General features: G+C 40.9%; 1 protein-coding gene across 1 annotated transcript; it reads left to right on the forward strand.

Moving 5' to 3' along the window:
- On the forward strand, positions 1 to 22,198 carry LOC130068961 (cyclin-dependent kinase 16). Its single transcript, XM_056232617.1, has 16 exons — positions 1 to 256; positions 5,778 to 5,915; positions 9,367 to 9,491; positions 12,208 to 12,333; positions 12,739 to 12,795; positions 13,103 to 13,217; positions 14,115 to 14,209; positions 14,291 to 14,353; positions 14,897 to 15,020; positions 15,148 to 15,268; positions 18,662 to 18,759; positions 19,042 to 19,147; positions 19,447 to 19,489; positions 19,795 to 19,885; positions 20,155 to 20,232; positions 21,946 to 22,198. The coding sequence occupies exons 2-16, from the start codon at positions 5,786 to 5,788 to the stop codon at positions 22,035 to 22,037; spliced, it is 1,464 nt and encodes a 487-aa protein (XP_056088592.1). The 5' UTR covers positions 1 to 256; positions 5,778 to 5,785; the 3' UTR covers positions 22,038 to 22,198.
- Positions 22,199 to 23,375: the final 1,177 nt, after the last annotated feature.

Genomic DNA, 23,375 nt, shown 5'->3' on the forward strand with positions numbered 1-23,375 from the left:
GGGATGTTCACGGTAACGCGCATCAGCGGCACGCGCTTCATCACACACACAGGGCAGCGCGGTCACGTGATCTCCAGGAGTCCCGGCCGGACCGGAGAAATGTCCGTTCATCCGAGCATCGGTGATTCAGCTCGAACTCTTCAAACGTCCACCCTATCTCAGTGTAGATGTTATTTAGTGATGTATAAATGTGACAAGGTGGAGTGCAGCGAGCAGCGTCGGTGAAGAGACACGCGTCGCGTCGCGTTTGCCGCAGGTAGGCTGCGGTGTTTCATCATTATGTGCTTCACATGCAGGTCCAGTTATGAACTTCCAGCACAGCGATGACCACTGTCGAGCTGACCCGCGGTGTGGGACTCTAATGCGGGATTAGCGCTTATTAAAGCCTGTCATGATGTTGGGCAGTCACTGGTTTCAGCAGATGGGATGATGACGCATGTGTTTCAGGATGGGACAAGATGTCAACACACACACACACACACTTGCTCTCAGAACACAATCCTTAAATACCATCATTTAAAGGGGTTTTAATGAACCCTTTGACTTTCTTTTTTCAATAGAACACAATATAAGATTCTGAAGAATGTTCTCGCTCTTTTACAGTAAAACATCATTGTAGTTGACAGAAGTCATTACGAAAATACTTCACGCAAATTATAATAAATGTTTCATTTAGCTTGGCCAGTGTTTGGAGTGAAATAACTTGTTTAAGGGATAGGTCACCCAAAAATTAGCCCATGATTTACTCTCCCTCAAGTCATCCTAGCTGTATATGACACTCTTCTCTCAGACGAACACAATCAGAGTTATTAAAAATGTCCTGGCTCTTCCAAGCTTTATAATGGCAGTGAATGTCCGTTCCTGTTTTGAAGTCCATAAAAGTGCATCTACTTGTTATAAAAGTGCATTGTTGGATATTTTTCTTACACAAACTCATCGCCTAACTTCAGAAGGCCTTTATTAACCCCCCGGAGCCTGTGGAGCACTTTAATCATAGACAGATGCACTTTTATGATGGATGGATGCACTTTTATGATTGACAGATGCACTTTTATGATGGATGGATGCACTTTTATCATAGACAGATGCACTTTTATGATGGACAGATGCACTTTTATGATTGACAGATGCACTTTTATCATGGATGGATGCACTTTTATCATAGATAGATGCACTTTTATTATGAATGATGCACTTTTATGATGGATAGATGCACTTTTATGATGGACAGATGCACTTTTATGATGGACAGATGCACTTTTATTATGAATGATGCACTTTTATTATGAATGATGCACTTTTATGATGGACAGATGCACTTTTATGATGGACAGATGCACTTTTATGATGGATGGATGCACTTTTATGATTGACAGATGCACTTTTATGATGGATGGATGCACTTTTATCATAGACAGATGCACTTTTATGATGGATGGATGCACTTTTATGATTGACAGATGCACTTTTATCATGGATGGATGCACTTTTATCATAGATAGATGCACTTTTATTATGAATGATGCACTTTTATGATGGATAGATGCACTTTTATGATGGATATATGCACTTTTATGATTGACAGATGCGATTTATCATGGATGGATGCACTTTTATCATAGATAGATGCACTTTTATGATGGAAAGATGCAGTTTTATCATGGACAGATGCACTTTTATGATGGATAGATGCACTTTTATGATGGACAGATGCACTTTTATGATGGATAGATGCACTTTTATGATGGACAGATGCACTTTTATGGACTTCAAAACAGATTCAGCCATTCACTGCCATTATAAAGCTTGGAAGAGCCAGGACATTATTTTAATATAACTCAGATTGTATTCGTCTGAAAGCAGAATGTCACCTAGGACGGCTTGAGGGAGAGTAAATCATGGGCTAATTTTCATTTTGTGTGAACTATCCCTTTAACTGCTTCTGCACCTCTCTCTCTCTCTCTCTCTCTCTCTCTCTCTCTCTCTCTCTCTCTCTCTCTCTCTCTCTCTCTCTCTCTCTCTCTCTCTCTCTCTCTCTCTCTCTCTCTCTCTCTCTCTCTCTCTCTCTCTCTCTCTCTCTCTCTCTCTCTCTCTGTTCTCCATATTTTACTACCAGCTGTTTTGGCATCTGAGGCCAAGTCCTGTCTAATTAAATGAAGGGATCCTGAAAACAGCTCGCCAAACTCACATTTAAATAACATATTTCAAATGAGCAACAAAATCCGGACATTAACTGTCCCATAAATGTGGTTTCTTATGCTTCAATAGCATTACAAAAGCGTATTTCCCGGCTGGAGCAGCCAATGCAGTCATAACACTCGTACACTCATACATAACACTTGTACATAATACTCGTACATAACACTCGTACATAACACAACACTCGTACATAACACTCGTACATAACACTCGTACATAACACTCGTACATAACACAACACTCGTACATAACACATAACACTCGTACATAACACTCGTACATGACACAACACTCCTACAACACTCGTACATAACACTCGTACATAACACAACACTCGTACATAACACTCGTACATAACACATAACACTCGTACATAACACTCGTACATAACACTCGTACATAACACAACACTCGTACAACACTCGTACATAACACATAACACTCGTACATAACACTCGTACATAACACTCGTACATAACACAACACTCGTACAACACTCGTACATAACACATAACACTCGTACATAACACTCGTACATAACACAACACTCGTACATAACACTCGTACACAACACTCGTACATAACACAACACTCGTACATAACACTCGTACACAACACTCGTACATAACACTCGTACATAACACAACACTCGTACATAACACATAACACTCGTACATAACACTCGTACATGACACAACACTCCTACAACACTCGTACATAACACTCGTACATAACACAACACTCGTACATAACACTCGTACATAACACATAACACTCGTACATAACACTCGTACATAACACTCGTACATAACACAACACTCGTACAACACTCGTACATAACACATAACACTCGTACATAACACTCGTACATAACACTCGTACATAACACAACACTCGTACAACACTCGTACATAACACATAACACTCGTACATAACACTCGTACATGACACTCGTACATAACACAACACTCGTACAACACTCGTACATAACACATAACACTCGTACATAACACTCGTACATAACACTCGTACATAACACAACACTCGTACAACACTCGTACATAACACATAACACTCGTACATAACACTCGTACATAACACTCGTACATAACACAACACTCGTACAACACTCGTACATAACACATAACACTCGTACATAACACTCGTACATGACACAACACTCGTACAACACTCGTACATAACACATAACACTCGTACATAACACAACACTCGTACATAACACTCGTACATAACACATAACACTCGTACATAACACATAACACTCGTACATAACACTCGTACATGACACAACACTCGTACAACACTCGTACATAACACATAACACTCGTACATAACACATAACACTCGTACATAACACATAACACTCGTACATAACACATAACACTCGTGCATAACACTCGTAAATGACACAACACTCGTACAACACTCGTACATAACACATAACACTCGTACATAACACTCGTTCATAACACAACACTCGTACAACACTCGTACACAACACTCGTACATAACACATAACACTCGTACATAACACATAACACTTGTACATAACACTCGTACATAACACATAACACTCGTACATAACACATAACACTCGTACATAACACATAACACTCGTACATAACACATAACACTCGTACATAACACTCGTACATAACACTCGTACATAACACTCGTACATAACACTCGTACATAACACAACACTCGTACATAACACTCGTACATAACACATAACACTCGTACATAAGACTCGTACATAACACATAACACTCGTACATAACACATAACACTCGTACATAACACAACACTCGTAGATAACACAACACTCGTACAACACTCGTACATAACACTCGTACATAACACATAACACTCGTACATAACACATAACACTCGTACATAACACATAACACTCGTACATAACACAACACTCGTAGATAACACAACACTCGTACATAACACTCGTACATAACACTCGTACATAACACATAACACTCGTACATAACACATAACACTCGTACATAACACATAACACTCGTACATAACACTCGTACATAACACATAACACTCGTACATAACACTCGTACATAACACTCGTACAACACTCGTACATAACACTCGTACATAACACATAACACTCGTACATAACACTCGTACAACACTCGTACATAACACTCGTACATAACACTCGTACATGACACAACACTCGTACAACACTCGTACATAACACTCGTACATAACACTCGTACATAACACTCGTACAACACTCGTACATAACACTCGTACATAACACATAACACTCGTACATAACACTCGTACAACACTCGTACATAACACTCGTACATAACACTCGTACATGACACAACACTCGTACAACACTCGTACATAACACTCGTACATAACACATAACACTCGTACATAACACATAACACTCGTACATAACACTCGTACATAACACTCGTACATAACACTCGTACATAACACATAACACTCGTACATAACACTCGTACATAACACTCGTACATAACACTCGTACAACACTCGTACATAACACTCGTACATAACACTCGTACATGACACAACACTCGTACAACACTCGTACATAACACTCGTACATAACACTCGTACATAACACTCGTACAACACTCGTACATAACACTCGTACATAACACATAACACTCGTACATAACACTCGTACAACACTCGTACATAACACTCGTACATAACACTCGTACATGACACAACACTCGTACAACACTCGTACATAACACTCGTACATAACACTTGTACATAACACTTGTACATAACACTACTACTTATTCTGAATACGTAATTACTTCACGACCACTAAAAAGTATGTTCTATAATGAATGTAATCTGGACGTGATTTAATGAACATCATCCTTAGCGCTTGTTAAAGGGGGACTTTTGATCAACTTTTCGGAATTTCCTTTGGAAAACTTTACTCAGTTCCATGACAAATCTTAATCGGTTAATACTACACACAATAACACACGTAAACAGCTTCTATCTGCTCCTCTGATTATACTTATCTTATATCTTCATCTCTGTTTTCATCTGAAAGTTGCTGCCTTCAATTTTTACGTACAATCAACTTGGATGTTTAAGTCATTTCAACTTAAATTGCATTAAACTGTCTTAAATGTTTGAATCTTGTGTAACAAAGTTGTTGAAAATTCCTTAACTTATTTTGATGAGTTAAAGCAATGTAAAATCATATGTTGTTATAACTTATAGATCATATATTTGTTTACAGTGTATAGCGCCCCCTACTGTACAGTGAAAACATGGATTACGGACACCCGTCAGTGGCAGGGAAAGAGGTGTATTTGTGGCAATGAGAAAAGGATTCGAGTCGACTTCACATTAACATAAGGACTAAATGATCCACCACAGATTACATTCCCAAAGCATGTGAACCGGCCCTGTCCTGTTGATGACACTGAGCCTGAACTGTACGGCACTGTGTCCAGCAGCTTTCGAAGAGCTCAGACTGTGGGCGTAGGTTTATTCATGTGCACATGTGACTGAACCCACAGCATCCTTGATGGACCGCATGAAGATCATTAAGAAGCGGCTGTCCATGAGCTTGCAGAGCGTCCGGCGTTTGGACGAGAGTCTGTCTGAGCTTCCAGAAGACACCGGCCTGGACGAGCCTCCCCTGACCCGAGACATCGGTGAGAACACACACTCACACACTCCTGTAATCACTGATCAGTGTTCCCACAGAGGCATGGAATGACACAAACTGTGCTGAATCATACACAGAGCTGTTTACTCAGATCAGCAGAAGTGGCAGAATATCACCAGGCGATCGCCCTCTAGTGTCGGCCTTGGCCTGCTTCCCATTAATCACAGAATTAGAACGACAAGCGAAATAAAACATGTTTATTAAACATGGACATCATAGGGCGCCCCCTCAGCCACACGTTTAATTAGAGTTGCGTTACGTTAGGCAGCAGAAGACCCCACCGGGTACCACTCATCTCCACTACAAATAGGAAAAAGAGGCTACAATTTTCAAGAGCTCACCAAAATTGAACAGTTGAAGACTGGAGAAATGTTGCCTGGTCTGATGAGTCTCGATTTCTGTAGAGACATTCAGATGTTAGAGTCAGAATTTGCCGTAAACAGAATGAGAACATGGATCCATCATGCCTTGTTACCACTGTGCAGGCTGGTGGTGGTGGTGTAAAGGTGTGAGGGATGTTTTCTTGGCACACTTTAGGCCCCTTAGTGCCAATTGGGCATCGTTTAAATTAGGGGTGGGAATCTTTTACCATCTCACGATTCAATTCGATTCCGATTCTTGAGGCCACGATTCGATTCAAAATCGATTTTCGATTCAAAAAGATTTTCGATTTAAAACGATTCGATTTTATCCATAATGATTTCTAATCGGGTTTCTGATCATGATCTACTCTCATCTGCTTTGCTATACAGAATGACAAACGGAGACCAGTGTTTCCTCTAGGATTTTTTCCAGCTGTGGTGGCAGGCCCATTTCGCCAGGGGGAGGGGGCGTGGCCCATGAGTGATTGCCATTTGCCACGCCCCCTTACCCCAGGTGTTTAAACCTCCCCTAAGTATTATAACATTATAACATGAAAGGCTCGAATAAGAGCGGCAAAGCGATTATGCGCATCCCGTGCGCAGAATGATGCACTTGAAGCAACGCAAAGTCACAGCGCGCATCGCTCCGGATTGAAAAGTTCAAAGCACAAAGCGAAGAGATTATATCTGTCTATCTATGCTTAATGTATTATATATTTGCAACATTTTATTGAGCATTTTCTGTTAACAGTTTTAAATTTCAGTTACAGTGCGGATGAAGAACAATTCATAGCGCTCTCCAGTGCTGTAATCTAACAGACACCCGGGAGAAAGGATTATGATTTAGAAAACGCTATAACGCGACGCGCTGTGTGAATGCTGAATGGAGAATGACTGAGGAGAGATGAGTTTCCATTAACTTTAACTAACGACTTAAATATTCATTTTTACCTCACATTATGCTATTATGACTTTAGAAGTCTTGGAATATAGTGCGAACACTTTATGGTGCTTTACAATGTTTTTTATGCCTTTAGCAATAACACAATGCACATTAATATCGGACCTCACTGAGAAGCTGCAGCCGTGGCGGGATTATTTTAGGTGTGGTGGCCCGCCACGGCAGAATGAATGTAGAAGCATCATATTTAGAAGCATCAGAAGCTCTATAAAAGCATCCATATTTGCTTCCTCTGATTTGCCGCTCACGTTCAAAAACCGGCTGCGTGCATGACGTCCGGACGTCCCATATAGGCTATAGTTACAAAAGTGGAGGCGAACAGCCACCTGATTTTATTTATTTATTAAATCGATTCTTGGACATTTCAGATCGATTCTGAATCGTTGCAAATGAGAATCTAGATTCTTCTGTGAATCGATTTTTTGGCACACCCCTAGTTTAAATGCCACGGCCTACCTGAGCATTGTTTCTGACCATGTCCATCCCTTTATGGCCACCACGTACCCATCCTCTGATGGCTACTTCCAGCAGGATAATGCACCATGTCACAAAGCTCGAATCATTTCAAATTGGTTTCTTGAACATGACAATGAGTTCACTGTACTAAAATGGCCCCCACAGTCACCAGATCTCAACCCAATAGAGCATCTTTGGGATGTGGTGGAACGGGAGCTTAATGCCCTGGATGTGCATCCCACAAATCTCCATCGACTGCAAGATGCTATCCTATCAATATGGGCCAACATTTCTAAAGAATGCTTTCAGCACCTTGTTGAATCCATGCCACGTAGAATTAAGGCAGTTCTGAAGGCAGTATTAGTATGGTGTTCCTAATAATCCTTTAGGTGAGTGTATATGTGGGTTTTTATGGTTTAGTTTTTTTAATTGGCCATGGCCAGATGCACTCAGGCAATATTTGCAGAGGTCTCAAGTAAAATATAATTTGATCGTACCATCAACGAATGTGCCATTAGGAAGTCCAGACGAGTCAAATTTTAATGCTGCTAAATTTTGAATGTGAATAGAAATGCCAGAAACAACTGTTCATCTTTTATGATTTGAGATAGTGATAGAACTACTGCAATCTCTCATTGTGTAGTGGTACGTACAGTATCCATAATAGCACCTTTGGTGGCGCAAAACTCAAACTCGCCTAGAGCAACCAAAGGGCTAGAGCCGGCCCTGAATATAACAATACAAAACTAGAAGTAAAAAAGGAAATATCTAACACACTCAGGTAAAGTTCCTCTGGAGCTCCTGATCATCTCGCTGAACTGGGGCTGATCTGAGGAACCACACACGTAAGCTTTGACCCGAAAGCGCCGCTGTGCTTCAGGCGACCTGAGTTCGAGTCCGGCTCGCTTTCACTCTATACCATCATATCACAATAATAGATCAAAATCGCCATAGCTAAATCTACAAACACTAGAGTGGCTTTTACAGCATGGGTTGAAGCATGGGTTCCCCTTTTTGAGAATGGGGGTTAAAATGCACTATTCAAACTTAAATGGTTGTAATTCAAGAGTGCTTTGGCATATAGACCTAAGTTTGGTCTTGTTTTAAAGGAAACACTCAGCAGATTATTGCTGAAGTGAAAACACTTCAAAAAATGAAAGTATGAAAAAGTTATGGAAGTTTAAATTTACAGTAAATCAAATGTACTGTACTATATATTTTTTATTTTATATAAAATATATATTTTACAAAATATTTTTTACTATAAAATTACTATAAAATCAAACCCATATATCTAACCAAGTTGTGTTCCAAATTTGAAGTTGATATCACAAACATTGAAGTTCCCATGAGATTTTGTTTAGACGTAGTACCAAAAATACCCACCGGGTGACATACATTCCATTGAATTTAGTTGTATACATTCTGCCTTAACAAATTAATAAATTTCTCTCCAAATATCAATTCTGTCACATATTTTGGAACCTTGAGACTTAGACCTTTCTGATAATATGTGTTTTGTCAAGATTAGAAAAGGTTTTGATCATAAATTGTGAAATATAATAATATTTTAATAGTGTGTGTGTGTGTGTGTGTGTGGGTGTATGTGTGTGTGTGTGTGTGTGTGCGTGTGCGTGTGTGTGTGTGTGTGTTGACAGGTGTAGTCCAGGGGAAAATGTGGTCGGATGGAGAAAGTGATCAAGCTTCAGGAACCTCCTCTGATGAAGTCCAGAGTCCTGTAAGAGTGCGGATGCGCAGTCTTCAACAGCGCCTCTCTAATGAGGTAATGTGCAATCATACATGCGTAACACACATTCAAACAGGTAGATGCACACACATACACTGAGCCAAAACTATATATTAAATTAGGGAAGTGCTGTGTCTCAAGATGCCGTTCTGTTATATCCCCGAAGGATCTCAGAGTCCAAACTTGCGGTTCATTAGTGCCAAAGGGGGAACATGGGCAGTTTAGCACTGTTATGTAGCAGAGATGCTCACAAGTCTCTGAGCTAGAGTCCAAGTCAAGTCTCAAGTCTCTGAGCTAGAGTCCAAGTCAAGTCTCAAGTCTTTGAGCTAGAGTCCAAGTCAAGTCTCAAGTCTTTGAGCTAGAGTCCAAGTCAAGTCTTTGAGCTAGAGTCCGAGTTAAGTCTCAAGTCTTTGAGCTAGAGTCCAAGTTAAGTCTCAAGTCTTTGAGCTAGAGTCCAAGTCAAGTCTCAAGTCTTTGAGCTAGAGTCCAAGTCAAGTCTCAAGTCTTTGAGCTAGAGTCCAAGTCAAGTCTTTGAGCTAGAGTCCAAGTTAAGTCTCAAGTCTTTGAGCTAGAGTCCAAGTTAAGTCTCAAGTCTTTGAGCTAGAGTCCAAGTCAAGTCTCAAGTCTCTGAGCTAGAGTCCAAGTCAAGTCTCAAGTCTCTGAGCTAGAGTCCAAGTCAAGTCTCAAGTCTCTGAGCTAGAGTCCAAGTCAAGTCTCAAGTCTCTGAGCTAGAGTCCAAGTCAAGTCTCAAGTCTTTGAGCTAGAGTCCAAGTCAAGTCTCAAGTCTCTGAGCTAGAGTCCAAGTCAAGTCTCAAGTCTCTGAGCTAGAGTCCAAGTCAAGTCTCAAGTATTTGAGCTAGAGTCCAAGTCAAGTCTCAAGTCTTTGAGCTAGAGTCCAAGTCAAGTCTCAAGTCTCTGAGCTAGAGTCCAAGTCAAGTCTCAAGTCTCTGAGCTAGAGTCCAAGTCAAGTCTCAAGTCTTTGAGCTAGAGTCCAAGTCAAGTCTCAAGTCTTTGAGCTAGAGTCCAAGTCAAGTCTTTGAGCTAGAGTCCGAGTTAAGTCTCAAGTCTTTGAGCTAGAGTCCAAGTTAAGTCTCAAGTCTTTGAGCTAGAGTCCAAGTCAAGTCTCAGGTCTTTGAGCTAGAGTCCAAGTCAAGTCTCAAGTCTTTGAGCTAGAGTCCAAGTTAAGTCTCAAGTCTTTGAGCTAGAGTCCAAGTTAAGTCTCAAGTCTTTGAGCTAGAGTCCAAGTCAAGTCTCAAGTCTCTGAGCTAGAGTCCAAGTCAAGTCTCTGAGCTAGAGTCCAAGTCAAGTCTCAAGTCTCTGAGCTAGAGTCCAAGTCAAGTCTCAAGTCTTTGAGCTAGAGTCCAAGTCAAGTCTCAAGTCTTTGAGCTAGAGTCCAAGTCAAGTCTCAAGTCTTTGAGCTAGAGTCCAAGTCAAGTCTGAAGTCTCTGAGCTAGAGTCCAAGTCAAGTCTCAAGTCTCTGAGCTAGAGTCCAAGTCAAGTCTCAAGACTTTGAGCTAGAGTCCAAGTCAAGTCTCAAGTCTTTGAGCTAGAGTCCAAGTCAAGTCTCAAGTCTCTGAGCTAGAGTCCAAGTCAAGTCTCAAGTCTCTGAGCTAGAGTCCAAGTCAAGTCTCAAGTCTTTGAGCTAGAGTCCAAGTCAAGTCTGAAGTCTCTGAGCTAGAGTCCAAGTCAAGTCTCAAGTCTCTGAGCTAGAGTCCAAGTCAAGTCTCAAGTCTTTGAGCTAGAGTCCAAGTCAAGTCTCAAGTCTTTGAGCTAGAGTCCAAGTCAAGTCTCAAACGAAAAAATGTGCGCAATCTCTCTCAGCCGCGTGTGGCTCGTGATTTCCCCGCCGCCATCACTTGCATGTAATGTGCACTGCCTATGCATCTAATCATAGCTTATAAACTACTGTAAGTCAACACATCCCAGACTCTCAAACCAGTGTAACGTTATAACTAAATGAAACTGTAACGTTACATGATCAACAATAATCCTGTAACCTGTTTGTAGACAACGTGCAGCCAGCGGCACGTAAATGATTAACGTTACGTTAATCGACCACCACAAGTTTGGCAATTAAACAAACACTCATTTATATTTCATAAGGAAGACAGTCGGAGTTAACCTCCCGTAACGTTAGGTAGCTAAAGCAATAAGCAAGCTAACGGTAGATGGTCAATGCTGAGCTAAACATGTTTACTCACCTATTAGGGTGCGTTTTCAGATGCCTGATAAAATTAGATGTAGTTGAGCCAGAATCTTTTATCGTGATACTGCATATTTTGCATTGAGCGCTTCTTTTGAGTGCGTCTTGTTTGAAGTTTTTAAACCCAAAGCTAACGATGAATGGCACAGCAGCGGCCGGTGCAGTCGACATTTTTGTTTGTTATCCTCTCATGTGTGGTTGCGCGCGCTGCCAGCAATAGGCCACGTAGTACGTGGTTACGTAGGCAGGTTATAGGTAACGGAGGGAGGGGGATAACAGCGAGCTCATCAGACGTTTCCTAAAAATAAACATTGTTCACGAGTCCCGCAGCTCGAGTCCGAGTCGAGTCTGAAGTCTTTCGAGGACGAGTCTCAAGTCGAGTCTGAAGTCACTGTGTGTGCGACTTAAGTCGCACTCGAGTCCGAGTCTCAAACTCGAGTCCCCATCTCTGTTATGTAGTCACCAGGTGACATTTATAACCCTATCCAGATATCTCCATCTGCCCCATACAACTGCTCTTTGACACATTATATGATATTTCCCCTTCAGGAAGTCAATAAACGTCTTTCACTGCCAGCGGATATTCGTTTGCCGGAGGGTTACCTGAAGAAGTTCGCCTCGAACAGCCCGCCATTTGACAAACCTCTCAGTCGCAGGTTTCGCAGAACGTCACTCGTAAGTCTTTCTTTGTCATGATCTATTAGTATAACATCATCAATGTGTAGAATGCATTTCTATTCTGTGTCTGTGTCTATTCTTTTAGACAGGGCTTAGATTACACCAGGGTTAGGCCGAAGTTCAATTAGGACATTTAAGGAGCTCTTATAAACTTAGAAAAACACATTACTGGTGTAAAACAATGGCACTGATATATATTGTAAGATATCCTTTCAGTTAAAACAGATCAAACATGCATTATAGTCTGGGACTAGATCAAGCCTCGTCTGTGAAACCGGGGGTTTATCTCAAATCTCTGTGTGGATGGTTCAATACACCTTTGATTATTGTTTACATTAGGTCATAGACACAAATATGATCTTTGATACGCCAGCTAATCACTGAGACTTGTTTTCCTTTCAGTCAGAAATCGGCTTTGGCAAATTAGAGTCATATGTCAAACTGGACAAACTGGGAGAGGTGAGATCCTGACCAGCACCAGTCTTCTCCACAGCTGACCATACGGTTTCTGTTCAACTAAACTAAATTCATTTGATTGAGTGTTTGACCTTGCATTAGAACTGTCGTCAATAGAGTTGAGTGGGTTATCCTTATCTTTCTTTAGGCCAATTGTCAGTTGATATTGTTCTTTTCAACTAGTTTTACAATTTGCTATTTTTATATAAATACAAAGGCCATTGCACACCAATAATGCTGCTGAACAGCTGCTTTTGTGTGTGTGTGTGTGTGTGTGTGTGTGTGTGTGTGTGTGTGTGTGTGTGTGTAGGGCACATATGCCACTGTGTTTAAGGGTCGCAGTAAGTTAACGGATAACCTAGTGGCTCTGAAGGAGATCCGGCTGGAGTATGAGGAAGGCGCTCCCTGCACCGCCATACGAGAAGGTACAGCACCCACTGCCATTCAGGAGTCTGGGAACATTATATCAGCCACCATATCATTATCGGCCGATAGATGTTCATTTTTAATGTTATCGTTATCAGCTCGATAAGAAAAATTGGCCGATATATTAAAGCCGATAAATAATGTATTATTTCCTTCAGCTGAGACGCTTCAGATGTGACTGTTCAACATGATGGTTCTGAATTTTTTTTAATATGATTGGAATCACTTCAAAAATCAAAAAAGGAAAATACAGTTCAGTGCAACATGTGCAGCGCAAGTCATATCGGCTACATAAACTAATAATGAGAACATTATAATTGTGTGTTTGGGACACGGCTTTAATGGTGAGACTTTTGTTTTTGTAATCAGGCTCTCAAAAATTATATAAAAATTTGGATTTAGATTTATCGGCCAATATATCGGTTATCGGCTTTTGAATATATAGAATTATCAGTTATCGGTATCGGCCAAAAGTTTAATATCGGTGCATGCCTAACATTCAGTTATTCAGCTATGATGATTAAAGTGATCTGGTGAAGCTGGTGTCGAGACTGTGGTTCAGTGAAGATGAAGTGTGTTTCTCTAACTCACCGCTACTAACGTCTTTACACACAATATTATATGGAATAGTCTCAAACAATAACAAACTGATTTGTTTCTAGGAAAATGTGTTTGGCCATTGTTAAAACCAATATTTGACTAGGAAGTGAACAGAAACGTGCAATACATTCACTCTATGAGTTCTGTGCCCTGTGCATGATGTATGTTGCTGTTGTTTGTGATTATACAACACAGTTCTCTTAGTAACACTGCAGTAACAGTGCTGGACTGTATGAGTGTATGCACTTCTGTGAGGTTAACTCATGCTGATATGATGATGTTCCTCTCTCTGCCAGTGTCTCTCCTGAAGAACTTGAAACATGCCAACATCGTCACGCTCCACGACATCATCCACACAGAGAAGTGCCTTACACTCGTCTTCGAGTACTTGGTGTGTGAGATGTTATTTATCCTCGCATTTATACTCTGTCCATCTACTGTGCTTCTGATACACTTGTGCTGTGTGTTTCAGGAGAAGGACCTCAAGCAGTACCTGGAGGACTGTGGGAGCATCATGAGCGTTTATAATGTAAAGGTTAGACATATCCTCTAACAGCTGTAATCTTAGTTTCACTCACAAATAATACTATGCATCAGGGAAAATGACTGAAAACAACTTCATGTCATAGCACACACCACTTCATGTGGCCTGAATAGATTAAGACAGAGATTTATTGTGACAGTCATCTGAAATGTCAGTCTCTTTAAGTGAACTATCCCTATCACTTCCTTCCTGACCATATGAAATGCTGCTTTAAAATGTAAGGAACTAAAGTTTGCCCGAGCCCCGGGCCGAACCCTGACCGGCAGGGCACAGAGGAGGCCAGATCAGGAAGATGTAGGGCTGAGAGAGATCGAGTGATCACCATGTAGAGAAAGGATGAACAAAAGCAAAGCCAGAGCGAGAGAATATAGTAAGAAAGGAAGAAAAAGAGAGCTTTAGCACAGTGCTGACTGGGAGGAACATTAGCCTGTGCGTAGCCACATTTATTGCTATGAAAACATTTTGGAAACATGGTTTACAACAGTACAGGTACAGACACTGGAATGACTTCATTGTATTGATGTTCCCCTGCAGATCTTCCTGTTCCAGCTCCTGCGAGGTCTGGCTTACTGTCATCGGCAGAAAGTGTTGCACAGAGACCTCAAACCGCAGAACCTCCTCATCAGCGACAGGGGCGAGCTCAAGCTGGCCGACTTCGGTACGATCCACCACTCTCAGACCCAAACATGCTCATGGACAGAGACACCAACTGATGTGTAGTGTGAAATGATGAAGACTCGTCACGTTTACAGATTTACATCACGTCTGTGTGTGTGTCTGTGAAGGTCTCGCTCGTGAGAAGTCCGTTCCCTCAAAGACTTTCTCTAATGAAGTAGTCACTCTCTGGTACAGACCTCCGGATGTGCTGATGGGGTCCACTGAGTACTTCACCTCCATCGACATCTGGTGAGGTCACACACACACACACACACACACACACACTCTCTGCTGTGAACATGTAAGATATGCTGCTGATGCTGCATGAATAGACATACATAAAGTTGTAATCGAAATTATTCACCCCCCCACCCCCCCCCCCCCCCATTGCAAATTAGGTTTATTGGCAAAATGCACAGACTTCCAGCTGTTTGCAATGAACAAATCAACCAAAAGTAGTTGAAATAGTTTAACACAATAAATGTTGCGAGTGGTTTCCCCTAATTCACCGGAAAATGCAACTTTTAATCTGAGCCCGTTCCTCATGAGCAATGGCCGCCTCCAGTTCAGCAATATTCTTGCAATATTCTGAAACCAACTTCTTCAAATCCCACCAGAGAGATTTTCTATGGGGCTCGAGTCATGTGACTGTGCTGCCCCTGTATCTCCCAGCACTTCTCCTGACACCGAGCCTGGGAGGGACGCTGGGGATCGTTGTCCTGTTGAAGGTCCAAGCTCCAGCCTCCTCACTGACGGCATGACGGTTTCTCCTAGGATCTCCTGATCCTTCAGTGATCATCTCTCCTTCCACACGCTGCAGGTTTGCAGAGCCGGGGGGATATAGATCAGCCGCAGAGCATCTCTCCTTCCACACGCTGCAGGTTTGCAGAGCCGGGGGATATAGATCAGCCGCAGAGCATCACGAGCTCCACATGCTGAACTCTCATCAGCATACGCTTCATTCCTCTTCCTCAGACACACCGCTGATCCAGGGGGACGAGAAGCTCCAGTTGTTCTGTTCCATCGCTCCACAGAACAGAATCCCAAACCTTTGTGGCTTATTTATATGATTTTGTGCGTTTGGGTCAGTAATGGTGTAGTCCTGGAGTTCTGATGCGTTTAGTTCGAGCTTTACTGTGCAGCTAAACATCAGTGCCTGTGGCCAGCAGTCAAGTCAAGTCAAGTCAAATATATTTATATAGCGCTTTTCACAATACAGATTGTATCAAAGCTGCTTCACAGTATCAATCAAAACAACTTAACAGTGTTTGTTTATTACTGGAAAAGACATCCAAGTTTGGTAGAGCTGATCAGTGATGGGTCATTTAATTTGAATATCCCCAACTGAGCAAGCCAAAGGCAACAGTGGCAAGGAACCAAAAAACTCCATCAAGTGACCCGATGGTGTCCTAAAACTCCATCAGATGACCCAATGGAGAAAAAAAACCTTGGGAGAACCCAGGCTCAGTCGGGGCCAGTTCTCCTCTGGCGTTTATGAAGTAGAGGCCGAATTTACAGTAACTGTAAGATTAAAAATTTATATGAATGCCTGGCTAAATAGATGCGTCTTTAGTCTAGTTTTAAACTGGGAGAACGAGTCTGAGCAACGAACAATATCAGGAATGCTATTCCAGAGTTTCGGAGCTAAATGTGAAAATGCTCTCCCTCCTTTGGTGGATCTGGATATCCTAGGAATGACCAAAAGCCTCGAATTTAGTGATCTTAAAGAGCGCGATGGATTATAGGGCAATAGAAGATCCGTTAAATAGACTGGAGCTAAACCATTTAGAGCTTTATAGGTCAAAAGCAAGACCTTGTAATTAATACGGATAATATTTTCTTGACCTAGTAAGAACTCTAGCGGCTGCATTTTGGACTAACTGTAGCTTGTTTATTGAAGATGCAGGACAACCAGCTAATAAAGCATTACAGTAATCTAGTCTCGAGGTCATGAATGCATGGACTAACTTTTCTGCATCAGAGACTGATAGCATATTACGTAGCTTAGCAATGTTTCTAAGGTGGAAAAAGGCTGTTTTTGTAACATATGAAATATGCTTTTCAAAAGACAGGTTGCAGTCTAATGTAACACCCAGGTCTTTTACTGTAGCGGATAAAGTAACAGGGCATCCTAATATGTTAAAGTCGTGCTGTGAAAGGTTTTGTGGACGGTTTTTAGAACCGATAAGTATTACCTCTGTCTTGTCTGGATTTAATAAAAGAAAATTACGCATCATCCAATCTTTTATATCTTTAACACAATCTGTCAATTTGGATAATTTAGCGTATTCATCTGGCCGTGATGAAATATATATTTGAGTGTCATCGGCATAACAATGGAAACTAATTCCATGTTTCCTTAGAATATTACCAAGTACCAGCTCTTCTGCAGGTCTTCTGCACTCCAGGGTTTTCTGATCCTGCCTTGAACCAAATCTGGTTTCAGCCGTTGATATCTGCCTTTTTCTGCCCGTCCAGGGAGTGAAATCACTGTTCCTTTAACTTTGAACTTGTGAACTATGCTTCCAACGGTGTTTCGAGGAACTTTTAGTGTCTTCGCCATCTTTCTGTGTCCTGTTCCTTGTTTGTGAAGGGCGATGGTGTCTTCTCTTCACTTTTTGGACCATTCTTTTGAGCCATATTTCTAAAATGCAGTCAAACGTGACCCTCAACAAACTTGGCCAGTTCAGATATTTCATGTGTTCTAGCTCAAGCTCTAAAAGTTGCATTTTTAGCTGAAAATCTTTTCAAGTTGTTCTTGAAACATTTGTTGTGTTGAGCTATTTCAATTACTCTCGTTTGATTTGTTCATTCCAAACAGCTGAAAGTCTGTATATTTTGCTAATAAACCTGATTTGCTATGGGGGTTGAATAATTTCGATTAGAACTGTACATCCCGAAGCGGATCTAGGCAGGTGGAGCTGGGGAGGTGGAGGGGTTTAGAGGAACTCTAAAGCAAACACTGAACCACACTATTTAAATATTCAGCAAGCGATCTCATTGGCTGCAGGATCGGCAGAGACAATCAGCTTGCACCATGCGGTAATGATGTAATTGCATGTAAAGAACCTATCTAGAGTTTCATGTCTGAAATAGATGTTTCTAATAAACTGAATATAATATCTATGTCAGGGATATGCTTCTGTTTTGTTTAGTGTCAGTGTTGTGGTTCAGTCCTTCAGTGCTTTGCTCAGTTTCTGTTTGCCTATGTTCGATGTCATTTGTTCTCTAGTTAATCTCCTTGGTAGTTAATTAGTTCATTACACTTGTCCTGTTTCCACGTTATACTTTATTCAGGTTCAGGTGTGTTTGATTGGAGTTGGAGCTGAACTCTGCGTGACGGTTACTTGGTTGTCAATACGCTGACCTAAAAGAAAACCCTAAATTGTGTGCATGAGTGTTTCATGGGTATCGTTTAAATTCAGCCAACTAGAGGAGCTTTGGTCAGTGGTGTCAGGCTGGATGTTACTCTGAAGACTGTTACTCTGTTACTGTTACTCTGAGACCGAGGGTCTCCTTGCTACAGCGTGTTTTGCTGGCTTTAGTTCACCAGCACACAGCATATCGAGACTTTTCCTTTCATGCATTTCTCAAAAAGACGTTTTATTCTTTGTGTGTGTCTGCTTTGTTTCATTAACATAGGGGTGTAGGTTGTATATTCTATGAAATGATCACCGGACGCCCCCTCTTCCCTGGGTCGACAGTGGAGGATGAACTTCATCTTATATTTCGTATCTTGGGTAAGAGGTGTGGTGTTATGCATGTTAAAGGTGCACTCAGTGCGTTTTTAGTTTTTTGCTTATATAGCTCCCATTTCTCAAGACAACACCAGGCTGGGGTTTTTCAATAGAGATTTTGTTCTTTCTTGCCATTTTGGAAACTACAAACACTAGACAAGATGTGTAAATGCCTTATTTACTAACCTGTAACCTGCATCAATGCTCAACCATCACAACCCCATGCATGAATTCAAGTAAGTGTAGTTGGAGTGTGTTTTGATTATAATCTCATGTCATCTCCAGGTTCTCCTACTGAGGACTCTTGGCCAGGAGTCAATACCAATGAAAACTTCCTTTCCTTCAACTTCCCCCATTATGACGGGGAACCTCTGATCACTCATGCACCCAGGTGTGTGAAAGCCTGTCTGTGTGGCTGCTTCCTGATATTATATATTTGTGGATCTATATATGAGGTGTATATTGGGAAAGGTTTCTAGTAGCCACACCTGAACAGGGTCTCTAATTGGTAATGTTTGACAAGAGAGACAAACTAGTTCAAATTCAACAGCAGAGGAAAAGGCCGAGGACAAGAACAGGAGCAAGGACACCAGATTACGCCAGAGCCCACAACATAATACCACTAAAATGTCTTTAACATTGGGACTGGAAGCTATAGCTATAATATGATTTGTGTAATTTGTTCTACAGGATCACCAATGACGGTCATGATCTGCTATGCCAGTTTTTACAGGTAAAGTACGAATTCGCTTTTGCCCTGGCAAAGAAAGCCTCAGAGGATAAAAGGTTTTTGATCGATGTCTACTTTAATAATGTATATTTTGCTTTACCAGATTAGTATGTTCATTATTATGAAAGACACTTTTGGACTTTTATTGATACACCTGTCCTTATTTAATTCTTAAAGGTACACTATGTAACTTTTGGCCCTCTAGCGGTTAAACAAAACAACATGCATTTTGTAGAAGAACATTGTTTTGGTGGTGCTTTGGCTCTGCAAAAGAAACATGTTCACTCCAGATGAATGTGTTTTTGTAGTTTGAAGCAAGGCGGCGTATTTCTGCAGAAGTGGCTCTTCGGCACGTTTATTTCAGAGAATTGGGAGACAAAGTACAGGACCTGGATGACAGTAAGAATTTCATACTAGTAATATTAAAGTAGTATAAGCTTATTTTTAAGTTCATATTTAGTAGTTTCACAAATGTATGTTAGTAAGATGTGATGCTACACGTATACATCTCATTCATCAAATCATTTGGGAACATCATAAGTCAAGATGGCAGTTTCTGCTTGTAAGAAACAATCTTGAGCACAACTATTTCTACACATTTATGTCATACATTCACTGTTGAAATGTTATAATTGCTATAAACAGTTTTTAAATTCTGTCCCCCACAGCTACCTCCATCTTCTCCGTGAAGGAGATTCGACTGCAGAGGGACCCAGGAAAACACTTTCCAGCGCAAAGAGAGTTGGGTGAGTTCAAGTATTCACCTAAATCTAGAGTTCCTTGTACATGGTGAAAAAAAAAAACACATACAAAATGAGATCAAATAGTGTGTAAATCACTCGATGTTGTGAAATAACACACCATCAGTGATCTGAGGATTTGTTGACTAATGTTTCGTGAGGAAGGTGATTATAAACAATAGGCAGGCAACAGCAACAAATGACAGTACTCTCCTCACCGGTTACCTGGTCCAGGACGGCACGTTCCTGCAGAGTGTAGCTTTACGAACAAGTAACCAGCGTCAGTGACTACAGGAGGCACAGTCCAGTTGGGAAGTTTTAGACTTTAAAATATCATACCAGGTTTTCTGTCTTCACAAATAAACTTAGAAGTCATCCTCTGCAGTTCAATAAAATAATGAGGGTCTGGGATTGACATCATAGAAAATTAAAGGTTATGTAAGATTTTTATGTTAAAATACATTCTCTTAACCTAGTTTATTGTTCATTGAGTACTATTATGCCATTCATGAGTCCCAAGTGTAAACATTGTAGTCTAGCGGGAGTAATAGGCTCCTTTCTACCCTCTTGGCAGTTTTTTGTAACCTGTTTTTTGGGACCCTAATGGTGTCTAGTTAAGAATTTCTGATGTTGCCGAGGTCAACTAATGACCCATGGGCTTCGTTTTTCATAACTCCTTTTCATAACACTTTTCATATAATTCTGACACAAGGAATCAAATGGAAAGGTCATTGACATGCAATCCAATAGCAAAAGTTACATCATTATGAGCCTAAAATGTGTTATTTGCCTGTTTTTCACCAATAAAGTGGTAAAAAACAGGCAAATAACACATTTTAGGCTCATAATGATGTAAATATTGCTACTTTTTCGATAAGACCATGCATCTCCGGCAACATCCTAAAGTTCTGGGCCCATGTAGATATAGCAAAACATTTGTATCATGTAGTTTAATATGCACATTTTTATTTTGCACTTGATTTGTTTGAAGGCAGTGGTCTGAGACATCATTGCTCCTTGGCATATTTGCTGTCAGTCAGACCACTACACTGAAGACCTTGATTAGCTGCTACAGGTGTGTTTAATGAGAGCTAGAGCTAAACTCTGCAGGAAGGTTGGAGACTCCTGAGACTTAATGATGTCTAAACTATGTTCATATAAACTACAGTATAACATGACAAAAGCACAATCTACACTGAACAAAATTATAAACGCAACACTTTTGTTTTTGCCCCCATTTTCCATGAGCTGAACTCAAAGATCTAAGACTGTTTCTATGTACACAAAAGGCCTAATTCAGCATGCCAATTGCACGCTCCCTCAAAACTTGCGACATCTGTGGCATCTGTATGATAAAACTGCACATTTTAGAGTGGCCTTTTATTGTGGACAGCCTAAGGCACACCTGTGCAATAATCCTACTGTCTAATCCGCATCTTGAAATGCCACACCTGTGAGGTGGATGGATGATCTCAGCAAAGGAGAAGTGCTCACTAACACAGATTTAGACAGATTTGTGAACAATATTTGAGAGAAATAGGCCTTTTGTGTACATAGAAACAGTCTTAGATCTTTGAGTTCAGCTCATGAAAAATGGGGGCAAAAACAAAAGTGTTGCATTTATAATTTTGCTCACTGGATCACATAGCAATTTGTTAGAGTTTGCACATCTGCTGTCTTTTTTTTTTGTTTGTTTTAATATGTCTTTGTGTATTTCAGCGGTGGTCCACCGAATGGGCTCTGCCCCACCAGAACATTTCCTCTCTGAGGGAGTGAATCGTCTTCTTCATCCAGCCCCGCTCTCCTCATAGACCGGCTCATGCAGAGTTCTCTTCCTTTGCATCTGCTGTGCAACATTTTGTTTGTCTTTCTTTGTTTACAAAGTTCTCTTATCTTTTAACATCTTTTTTATTGTTTTTATTTGCACATGTTTTGTCTCTGTGTGTAAATATCTGTTTGAAAGACAATGAAGTAAGAAAAAATCATTGTTATATGCATCAAGTCCCAAAGATGTGTAATGCCCCAAAAAGTGTTTGTTAGTCACTTTTCTTCTGCCATGGGAATCTATTGCAGCCCAAATAACCACAGGGTCAAAGGTTGTGAAATGGCATAGAGGCCATGGCATGGTCTCTAATCGTCAACACATTTAGGATTTGCCCCTGAACGTCTCTAGTTTTGCCGTCTTTCCCATCTTCCAATTAAGCCAAGCCAAATTCAGTGCACTTTCACTGTTAGCCATATTGCAACGTTCTCAGAGAACTTGAAGTTTAGCCAAATTGTAGCTGGTTTTTCTTCTCTGAAAAAACGTGTCCAATCTTGACCATTTTTCATCCAATCTTGAGTCCCACATCATGTCTTCAGACTATCTTTGAGCTCAAGCACTTTCAATTACTACTGTATATGAAGTGTATTACAAAAATAAACTTGCCTTGCCGGTGTAAAACTAAACAAATGGATTTTTATAATGCAACAATTCAGCAATATTGAGTCCTTCTCAATCGCAGGCTGTGTTCTGTGAGTGCCGTCGAAGGCCGTCTTCATTGGAAGGATCTTTGGGAGGCAGCCTATGTTCTGCGTCCCTCATTCAGTGTGTTTTGGAGGACACATTATGTGTGCTCTAAGAGAATTGTCAGACAATAAAGTCCCCCAGATGTAGGTCTTCACACACAAGGTTACTGTAGGGAGAGGACCAACAATACCAGTATTTCCAGAAGCTTCCAGAAACCCTGTGGATCTAAACGTTTTAAAATAAGTTGTTTGGCATCATTACCATTTTTTTTTTTTCACTTTATCTCTTTCTTCAACTCAGGGGAAGTCTCATCTAAGTGTTTTGCTTTAACTCATATTGGGGTGTATGTGATGATGATGTCACAGGCACATGTGCAAAGAGCATGCAATCAACATACAACAGAAACTCAGATTAAAGATTCACCATATGGGCGTATTTGAAGCATGGAGTTCATTTATACATGTAAATATGCACAATCACGTGTGCGCATATGCATACTGTGGTATAAAAAAATGTGTAATTCATTTTTTCTTTGGAACATAAGGTGTTCGTAGGGCTGTGGACAACAGCGTGGTAGGGTGGTTACAGCTCTGGTGACCCGAGGGTGTCTGGTCTAGCGTCCGGTGACCCGCGGGTGTCT

The sequence above is a fragment of the Rhinichthys klamathensis genome, unplaced genomic scaffold (genome assembly GCF_029890125.1).
Source record: "Rhinichthys klamathensis goyatoka isolate OS25496 unplaced genomic scaffold, OSU_Roscu_1.1 h1tg000350l_1, whole genome shotgun sequence".
Classification (NCBI taxonomy): domain Eukaryota; kingdom Metazoa; phylum Chordata; class Actinopteri; order Cypriniformes; family Leuciscidae; genus Rhinichthys; species Rhinichthys klamathensis.